Here is a 10,244-nt window from a genome sequence, read left to right as displayed (position 1 = left end):
AATTTGATCGAAACTAAAAATTGGTCATCGGAAAACATTTTTAAATGTAATTTCTCATGAGGCCGGCCCCATGGCATAACGTGCAGTCTCCCACTTTCATTATCCACTCGATCTCTCTGACCTGTCTATTGACGTGCAATGAAGAAAGGCCATTCCCCAAAACGTCACCCGTTTCCTTTTAAGGCCACATACTGATGTTTTTGTTTTATTAGTATATCAATATAACTTACCTTTTTACGTTAAAACAATTCGTAAAAATAATGAATAATATAACATACACAACATTACCCGAGTCAGCATCTCCCTGCTTGAACGTTCACCTCGGCAGTATTAACCAGGGCGGCCGTGGGGCTCTAACCACAGCAAACCACGAACAAGTAGCAACACATGCCCCAACTTGGCCGTGCCACCGCCCCGTGCCAGACGGTCCATGTGCTCAATGCAGACGAGGTCTCATAATGCGACGAGTTCCAGGGAGAGCCCCAGCACGAACGATGTCCGCAGGTTCGATGCCGATTATGAGGTCTAACGCCAATGATATCCTAGGGTCAAGCACCGAGAAGGACCAAGTCCCCAATGCTGATGATCTCTAAGCGTGACGAGGTTCTTTGCGCAGCAGTGATGAAGCCTTTAACGGGTGAAGGCAAGGTACTGTAATGGCAATGAGCAGGGAGGATAGCTAAGAGCACAGAAACGATTGCAGGGGCCATGTTGAGTTACATGGGACTTGCCAACACAAGACAACTGGAGAAACAAATGAAATGTACTCAGGGAGAGAATATGACTTGATACTGTAGCACATCTGTGAGCAATACACCGTCATTTCATCCTAAACACAAAACCAAAAAATGCTTTATTTTAAAAGTACTTTAATTTGTTTCACAATGAAAACAGACATCGCAGTGCACCCAAAGCCAAAACGTGTATTTGTACAGACGGGTATGTACAGTGATCATGAACCCCACCCAGTTTCAAAATGAAAAAAATAAATCTGACAAAAGCATTACATCACAGCTTACTCAAAACGTAAATCAAGACACCTGGGCAAAGCAACCTGCAGTTGCATTGTACATCAAGCCATTAACATACATTCCTGGACACAGCAACACGTGGCTGTGTATAGTGGTAAACAAGTGGACAGACTATGCGACTTTTGATTTGAAGCTTTCGTGACTGCAGGAATCCATACTCTTTGGTTCTTTCGGTAAAGTCACGTAGGTAGAAAAATAATAATAGATCACGACGTTTCGATCGCCACCAAAAAACAACCGTCTTCACCTGAAGCAACCGTCTTCACCTTCATCCGACGATCGAAACGTCGTGATGTATTATTATTTTTCTACCCACGTGACTTTACCGAATAAACCAAAGAGTATAGACTATGCGACGTGCAACGGATGAGTGTTGCTGTAAATTCTTCCACGTGCCACACCTGCACGCTTAACCACGCAGACACAAAGACGATGTCCAATGAATTAATTATAAATTAACTTCACATAAAGACTGGGCCCGTGCTCAGCTAATATGGCCATTATAGTCCTATGGGATGCCTGGCACCCGCCACAGGAATGAGGAATTACCACAACTGGTTCAGAGCAACCTACGCAGATGCTCTCCACCCCATTGCACATTTGAGCAGGGTGCGAAACTTTGAATTGACTCCCAACTAAAGCCACGTGTTCTTACTCACCAACACGTATTACTTCTAAAGAGACACTAGAGTGTCTCTTTAGAAGTAATCAGAGGTGGGACAAAGTCATTGTTGTGCAAGTCACAAGTAAGTCTCAAGTCTTTGCTCTCGAGTCCCGAGTCAAGTCGAGTCAAAGATGAGGCAAGTCCAAGTCGAGTCTGAAGTCATCAAAACCATGACTCGAGTCTGACTCGAGTCCAAGTCGCGTGACTCGAGTCCACACCTCTGAGGTGGGACAAAGTCATTGTTGTGCAAGTCACAAGTAAGTCTCAAGTCTTTGCTCTCGAGTCCAGAGTCAAGTCGAGTCAAAGATGAGGCAAGTCCAAGTCGAGTCTGAAGTCATCAAAATCATGACTCGAGTCTGACTCGAGTCCAAGTCGCATGACTCGAGTCCACACCTCTGGAAGTAATACGAGAGTGTGAGACACACTAGAGTGTTCGACTCGACGATCTGGGCAAGAGTTCACAACGTGGTCAGGGTAAAATGTGGCAGTCGTTCCTTCCAATCAATCGCACCACCTCGTTACAACAATCGAATGTGGTCGTCATTTTGAGTTACCGGCCACCTGCATGGGAAGGTGAGAACTTCTACCACTGTCTGCGAGTGTCTCCCACAGAGCATCACCCCAGGGAGATGCTTTTCCTTTAGGAGACAGGTTTGTTGGGACATTTTTGTCAAACAATCTTGCTCATCCCACGCATTATTACAGAAAACCATGACGTAAAACAAACTCATAATCCTTTTCTACACATTTTGCATGTGGTAGCAAACCGGAGTATCTGGAGAATGCCCAGGCATGCAAGAGGATAACACTGCGTTGCACGTCTCGTGCACACAATGATCTTTGCATGATCCATAAACCCCCACCTCGAAAGCAGTGTACTACAGGCATGGCAACATCTGGCAAATTACAGAATTGTCACTGCAAAACGGTCACTCCCAGTTCACCTGAAGCATACAGACATGGGCAATAATCAACGAGGCTTAAAGTGCAAAAAAAAACAAATTACAGCTACACAGAAATACATTTAGGACGAGCTAAGCCCTGAGAATGTGCATACACACACGAGTGTCAAATGAGGCCATGTAGCACTGTGCTTGATGCACAATAGAAAGATTGCAAAAGTCAAACCCGTGGGGGAAATTGGAAGCAGCAGTACACAATGGAGGTCAACAGTGGTATTTAAATGGACAGACTGGGCCCCACACCATGGGGGAAAAAGAATTTGCGCAATTGATCAATTTTACAGAAAGATGAGCATTACCAAATATTTATAGAGACATTCTGACATGACTAAATGTCCATTCATCATGTGAAGGCCCAGATTCATTGTTTTGCACGGTAGAATTCAGATATGTCAGTCGCACAAAAAATAATAAATGTCCTCCTAGAAATAGAATGTTAGAACGTCACTACAGTAAAAAAAATTCTTGCTGTGGTTGTCACACCTGATGACGATTGCTTGTATCGCAATCGAAACGTCGTGATTTAATTAATTTATTATTTTCTTTACCTACGTGACTTTACCGAAAGAACCAAGAGTATGGACCCTTGCAGTCACGAAAATGTCAAATCTAGAAACAGAATGTTAATGCTACAACATTGCTCTCTGACAACGCTGCAGTGTCTCTCACGGACAATGCTAAGCAGTTGGTGCCCTTTGGTAATCGGTCGAAGATGGAACGAGGTGGCCACGAGAACAGAACGTTTCAAATTCCAACAAAATGGCTAAGTGGCATGCAACTTTGAACTCGACTCCCCCACAATGTTACTAAGGGAACACGAATTCATAAGTGATCATACCCTCAGACCTACGGGTTTATCATTCTTCCATAATCAACATTGTCACAAATAGCTGTATGGTTCGTATATGCAGTTTTATTGTATCTTTCTGTACACTTCACCACCTGTTCTATGAATTTAAATAATCAATGGATTAGTTTTTTTTTCACGAATGATCTTACATTGGGATGTTTTGCCAAATACTCTTTGATGCTTATGTTGCAAGTGGGAGAAAATTGGCATATCTGAAAACAATCCCATGCATGACAATCAAAAGGTCATGAAGACGGGTCACCAAATCCGCTTGCTTTATTGCCATCTACTAGCCACGTCATAGGCCTGCAAAACCAGTCACACAGTGACGTTCACGTGATCCACCATCCACACGTAGAAGCACTGCATCGCAGGTATGCCGCACCATGCCTGGCAAATACGGTGACTTTTTTAAAAGTAATTATGAAGTTTCACTTTGGCAATAAAGGTTTCGAGTGAATGGGTGGATACATACACTGGTTGCCCAATTTTGTCTTCATTTAAGTGGTGGATGAGAACGTCCCTTTAGAAAAGACATTAGTCTTTTTGGAAGAGAAAGGATAGAATTGAAAACAGCAGTGAAAAAAAACAAGAAAACCTTATACGGTTTTCACAACCAAAGTTTTGTTCACCAAATTTGGATAAGGAAAGCCCGAAAGTCGTAAACTTGCACTGTGCTGCGTCCAAATGGCAATGTTTTTTATGACATACATGAATGTCATTGATTGGTCATTATACATGTAACAATAAAAACAAATACTTGATGAAGCGTAAACAGAACGTTGACATTTGTCACTCACTAAATGAAGTGAAACGGGACAATGTGTGCTCCTTAGAAAAAAATAAAAGCTCGATGTGAGAGGCTTGCAGCCTTTTCACTTAATTCTTGATCATACAGAGCCTCTTGAATCAAACATATTTCACTACCGGATGATTGCAGCTCTCCATGTCGGACATCGTGCCAAAGAACACGTGGAACAACATGCAGCACGACACGAAGTACAACACGAAGACACATTTAGACAAGCAGCGCAAAAACCGAAGCGGTTTTAGAAAGATCAGGATCACAATATGGTAGGCGGTAATAAAATATATTACATCTGAAGCTAAGCACGGTTATTCTCCTCGAGTATTGCTCACCAAGAACATTTGTGTTGTTGGTGAAAACAGCGTTAATTGCTGAAATGGGAGGGCAATCTACTGTTTGTGGCAACTCTTAACCAAAATCCCTGTTTGGTAGCAAGAGATATCGTGCTTTATGAGATGACACCATATTAACAGTTACCGGTCAGCTAAAAAAACATGAACTCGTGAAACGACTAAAGGCTGTTAACCTGAAAACGAAACCCTCACCTAAATATCAACAAAACTCAAACAATATCAACAGTGTTCCTTAACCAATTCCAAAAAAACACTAATTCCTTGTTTATTTTAGTCAGTTATTGGTGACTAGGATCCAACCCATACTTTTGGCATTGCTGGCTCAGTGCCCTGACCTCAGCATCGCTATACTCCAAGGGCCACACGCAGCCACTTGTTGCACAGATTGACTTTGACAGCATCATTAGACACGATACAAAATAGGATGAGCGCACACATCTATTTTCCTTGAAAGTTAATTCGACTGGAAGTTATATCATTCACATTCACTTCTTTATAACAAAAATAAATTCCTACCAAGAGACCCACTGAAAGTAGATCGCACACCGAATCCAAACCTTTTCATCATCCCTCACAAAGTGTTGATGCTTCTCGGAAGATAATAAGATTTCAGGCTCCTGAACAACACTCATTAATTCTACCAACACGCGCGTGTGAAATTTATGTACAAAACTTTTCTGGTGAACGGGAAAAGCACTGTCGCTCTTTGCTTGGCCTTTCATATTTTTTTTCCCCCGGTGCAGTCGGTGAACTCCTACATCCAACATCGCGTGGTGTCCTGTGGATGAAACACAGAGCATTTGACATGTCAACAAAGCACGACTCTTTCAATACGATAACAAGTTCAGGTTCATTTATTAGGTATAGCCCTGTGAGCCATTCGGCTCTTGAATCGGGTGCAACCGCAACAAACAAAAAACAAAAACATGAACAAAAAAACATCTTAAAGTGAATATGTGACTGAGTGCAAACAGAAAATCCAATTAAAGACAGCAAAATATTGCAGAAATAACACCGTACACCAACACAAAGAGCCCATTTGTGCCAAGTAGGAAATCTGCTGTCTGAAAGCGCCTACTAAGGCCAGGAGAGAATGCGTGGCGTTGACAGCAACTTTGCCCAGTCACCTTTGCCTCGCCAGTGTCGTCGATTGCAGACATATCATCTCAAACACTCATTTCATTCTGAAATTACTTAGCCCAGGAGTCGGCAACCTGCAGCTTCGGAACTGCATGCGACTCGTTAGGGACCGCTACGTGACGTTATTTATTTAGAACCACATGCATTGCTCTTCTTGAAATATTGAGGTTTTTTTTTACCGAATTCGAGAAAAAAAAGTCTCTTGTTATTTTATTTTCTGACCCCTGACCTAGGAGAAGTTAGGAACAGGCTGACAATCACTTGGCACTGATGTGCAAGGGTCAGAAAACAAGTCCGGATCAATGGGATTGCAATGTTGTGTATTAATTATAGAATTACTCCACCCTACATCTCAAACAAACATATACTACTAGCTTGTATTGCCCGTCCAAGGACGATTGTATATTGCAGTAAATCTGAAATATTCAATAGAGAAATTGTTCAGCTCATGATTATTAATGAGGGGGTTGCCCCATTTGGAGTGACGTCACCCGTTAATGGTTATGGAGGGGTGCGGCATGTGGAGTGACGTAACCCGCTCATGATTATTAATGAGGGGAGGGGTGCGGCATGTGGAGTGCGCGACCTTCTTGTGCGTTAGTTTAAATTTCCACGCGGGCATGAATATTAATGAAGGGGGGGCTCTTTTGCAGTGACGTCACACACGGATGTAGCACTGTGCTGCTTAGATTTATTTTTACCGTCACTTTCTGTAAAGAAACGTCATATTTGAAGCGACTTTGTGTAAGTGTGGAGTGACGTCACGTGGGGGGGGTGGGCCTCATGTGGAGTGACGTCACGCGAGGGACACAGATTATTGGCTTATTATAGTAATTCTTTTAACTAAGCACATTCAAACCTCAATACAAATTGCACGTTAAATCATTCAGTGTTCTGCATTTAAAGGGAAAAAGCACGAATGTGCTTATCTTTACAATAAAGACAAAGACCAGGGTCTTGGGTTCACGGCTGTCCAAAACTATTAATGAAGAACTGTTTATGAGAAAACAAATTAAGTGTCTCTCAGGAGACCCGGATTAGAGCTCTCGTGACATTACTGCAGTGACCATAACACGGTAACATCATGACATAGCCTGAGAGATACTTTGATATAAAGCTAGGACAATTAATCAATTAAATTAAATCAATTAAATTGACTCGACTACTTGTTTGTGGTCGATTACTCCTGAAGGCCGAAAACCACCCTACAAGTCAAGCCCAGGTTGATGCCACTGATGATGTTGGTAACTTCACCAAGCCCCGCCCATCACCTCTCATCCAGCGGCACATATGGGAACAAAGGTGGGTCTCTTTATTTGTATTTGTATCTACGTAACAAGATCTACCTGTTTGAGGGTTGCATATTCCTTAAAGCCAGGGGTGGGGAACGTCTGGCCCCTGGGCCGTATAAGGCCCGCAAAATCATTTGGTGTGGCCCTGCCAAGGCAACCGCAGGCGGGACTCCAAAATTCAATAAATCTAGGGGAAAACCTGGAAAAGCAGTTGCGAGTAGCAGCAACATCATCAACACCAGCTAACATCACACGCCTCGCCAAAGAGAAGCAGTTCCAGCCATCACATTAGGGGCGAGTTAATTAAATGTTTGACCAAATATAACAGGGTAATTTTTAAGTTGATAATTTTGTATGGCCCACGAATGATATTATAAATATCCAAATGGCCCTTGGCAGAAAAAAGGTTCCCCACCCCTGCTTTAAGCAATGGAAGAATAAATTTACATTTAAAGCACCTTCACCACAGTTGTCAGAAGGAATTAATCATCCGTAGGCTGTGGTACATACTATGTAGTTAGGCAACAAATGTACACAATTACTCTACTATTGAGCACTGGGTAGTAGGTGATGTGTCCCAGTGTGCTTGTAGAGCTGTTTGTTAACCCACTGTGGATCACGGTGGTAAAATGACCATATTTCAACCATGCTGGCCTGGGTGGGATAGTGAAGATGGGAAGCATAGTTGTGTGAGCATAGAAGAAGAGTACAACAATTGCATTTGCTATGCTACCCACCATGTGGCCAAGTATGAATGCACAAACCACATGAGGCTACCCCTGTCTGAATCAACACTGCGTGTGAGTGTGTTAGCTACAGTTGGCACAGTAGAGGGCACAGCTGATGCATCTGCCAGTCATCTCAGTCAGTCAACCCATGGCACCTGGGACTGTCCCGTGACCTCCTGCCACTAAGCCTTACACTTCACGTGGCCTCAAAGTGCACCTGGGCCTGGCACAGACGCCGTGGTGATGTCATCACCGCTTATTGGCGAACGGTGTTGTTGTTACATGCAGATGCGCTGACATGTGAAACGCACCTCATCTCCGGCCCTGGCGAGCTTCGAAGAGGGTGGTGTCCTCATCGTCGTCATCGTCCTCCTGCTCCAGGGCAGCGAGCTCGATGTGCTCAGCTGATGTGCTCAGCACGCCGTAACGCTTGTTTCTTCTCGACCGCTTGCCCACGCTGTCAACAGAGACTGTTGGTGACTCCCACCTCAAGGATTTCCATGTAGCAGCAGCAGCTGTGCAAGTGGGGATGGTTAAAGGGCACAGGTCGTGGCGTTTTCTACGACTGCACATCTGCGAAAAAGAGCTCCATTGCTCATCGGATTTATCCAGGACAAATCAAGATTCTGAGTGAAACGTTGCTGCTTATCCTTTGTCCAGCCCCATGGCCTGAAAGTTCCCTTTCCCGAATCACCCGTGCCTCCGGCCCCCTGCTCAATAGCATTGTATCCTCCTCTGCCTACGACCGACTGCCTCTGAACAAAATACAGTAAACCCTTGGATTGCGAGTAACTTGGTCTGTGAGTGTTTTGCAAGACGAGCAATTTTTTTTTTAATGAATATTAATTTGATAAACGAGCGAGGTCTTGCATTACGAGTAGTACGTGTATACGCTTTGTCTGCCGAGCGTCACGTGATCACAACTGATATACGAGTGCTTTGGATTACAAACACGTTTCCGGAACGAATTATGCTCGCAATCCAAGGTTTTACTGTACAGCAAATTCAAGATGCCCACGGCTTCCGTCAAGCGTCTTGAGATGCAGTTGCATTCGACCAACATACATGTCAACCCATTAGCAGTGCCTAAATTATTACAGACCAATTCAGACCTTATTGGTCACCACGTGCCCTTAAAAATCTCAACGTTCATCCTACAAAGTCCCCATCACAAGGGAGAAACAGACAATTAAATTTTGCCCGCATTGAAACGGCTGTACGTCGTGGCGGCCTTCAACATCGATGTCTTATCGGCGAAAGTAACCCCCCTCTCACCCACCTCTGAAAATTAGCTAAGAAAACAACATTAGACGCAATGTAAGCTCGCAGAGCAATGCCCAATTGTGTTGCACAAAGTGATACAGATGTCTTGCGACCACCCCCCATTTAACTCTCTAAAACACAATGTTTATTTTGTAAGTGAGGCTTATTTAATACATAAATTAACATGCAACGGTGGGATGGGGGGGATGTACTCGGTCAATTAATTGGGGAATCACAAGACATTTGGACCAACCCCGTACTGTACTCAAAAAACTTCACCGGACTGGTCAAAAGCGGCTTTGGCGATCACCCTTAACAGCAAACAGCTCCGTACCTAATGGTGCGAATGATGAAGTATATGACCACCACGGCCGTGACCCCGATGAGGACGTAGAGAGCGCGCTGGATCATGAGGTTGTCGAACGGGGACTTGTACGCGCCGTCAGGCGCCGAGGCCTCCTTGCCGGGGGCCTCGGTGCGGTTGAACGCGGCAGCCTTGTTAGGCGAGGCCGAGGCTTTGCCGGGGATCGCCGTGGAGGTAACCGCGGCGAGGCTGGAGGCGGCGAGCGCCGCCAGACCGAGCAACGCGCCGAGGTAGCGGGCCGGCATGACGCTTGCTTGCTTGTTGTTATTGTTTTATAAGAAGACGGCGAGAGTTTAAACGTTGGCCAGGGTTCAGAAGTCGATCCTCTGTTGCCGTGCACGGCGGACGTGGGAACAGGGCCGCCGCGTTCTCAGACGATCACAATCGCGCCTCTCCCATTGGTTGACGAGCGACCGTCGACGTCATTACGCTGCTTCGTGACGTAAGCGCGCAGCGAGCGTGCGTGTCTGGCCGCATTGTTCGCCCAGAATAACCGGTGCCGGAAAGTAAGGCGCACCCTGAAACCGTGTCCCCCCCGTGTCAATCAATAAAGTTCGACAAGTCCGCTGTCACGAAGACAAGATAAAGATCCCCCCGTAATAGCCTTGGCCTGAATATACCGTTGGGGCAATTGCTGTTAAGCCGGCGCTGTTAAGGGTGGGGCCAGCTCCAGTGGCGATGTTTACTGAACACGCCGTACCAGGTACTCATTTGAGGCCGAGTCGACCTAGGGGAAGTCCAGGACCGGTTCAGATAATCGTCACTGGTTGTTGGCCGTGAGCGCTAACC

General features: G+C 44.9%; 1 protein-coding gene across 2 annotated transcripts; it reads right to left on the bottom strand.

The window, feature by feature from the left end:
- Positions 1–5,341: 5,341 nt before the first annotated feature.
- Positions 5,342–9,853, bottom strand: LOC144734767 (membrane protein FAM174A-like). Of its 2 annotated transcripts, none has more exons than XR_013588544.1 (3): positions 9,426–9,805; positions 8,140–8,343; positions 5,342–5,446 (listed from the first exon to the last, which is right to left on the bottom strand). XR_013588544.1 is itself a non-coding variant. In XM_078617129.1 (3 exons), the coding sequence occupies exons 1-2, from the start codon at positions 9,698–9,700 to the stop codon at positions 8,141–8,143; spliced, it is 420 nt and encodes a 139-aa protein (XP_078473255.1). In that variant the 5' UTR covers positions 9,701–9,853; the 3' UTR covers positions 5,342–5,446; position 8,140. The 2 variants fall into 2 exon arrangements, 1 of the variants encoding a protein (XP_078473255.1); XM_078617129.1 differs by having other exon boundaries at positions 8,140–8,285; positions 9,426–9,853.
- Between the last annotated feature and the right edge of the window lie 391 nt (positions 9,854–10,244).

The sequence above is a fragment of the Lampetra planeri genome, chromosome 53 (assembly GCF_965212315.1).
Source record: "Lampetra planeri chromosome 53, kcLamPlan1.2.h2, whole genome shotgun sequence".
NCBI lineage: Eukaryota > Metazoa > Chordata > Hyperoartia > Petromyzontiformes > Petromyzontidae > Lampetra > Lampetra planeri.
This window is presented reverse-complemented; position numbering and strand designations above follow the sequence as displayed.

Excerpts from the sequence above, each read along its gene's own strand:
- LOC144734767 (XM_078617129.1), bottom strand. The coding sequence starts at position 9,700 with ATGCCGGCCCGCTACCTCGGCGCGTTGCTCGGTCTGGCGGCGCTCGCC. Across the intron at positions 8,286-9,425 it reads TTCATCATTCGCACCATTAG|CGTGGGCAAGCGGTCGAGAA; the intron begins GTACGGAGCTGT and ends CTCTGTTGACAG.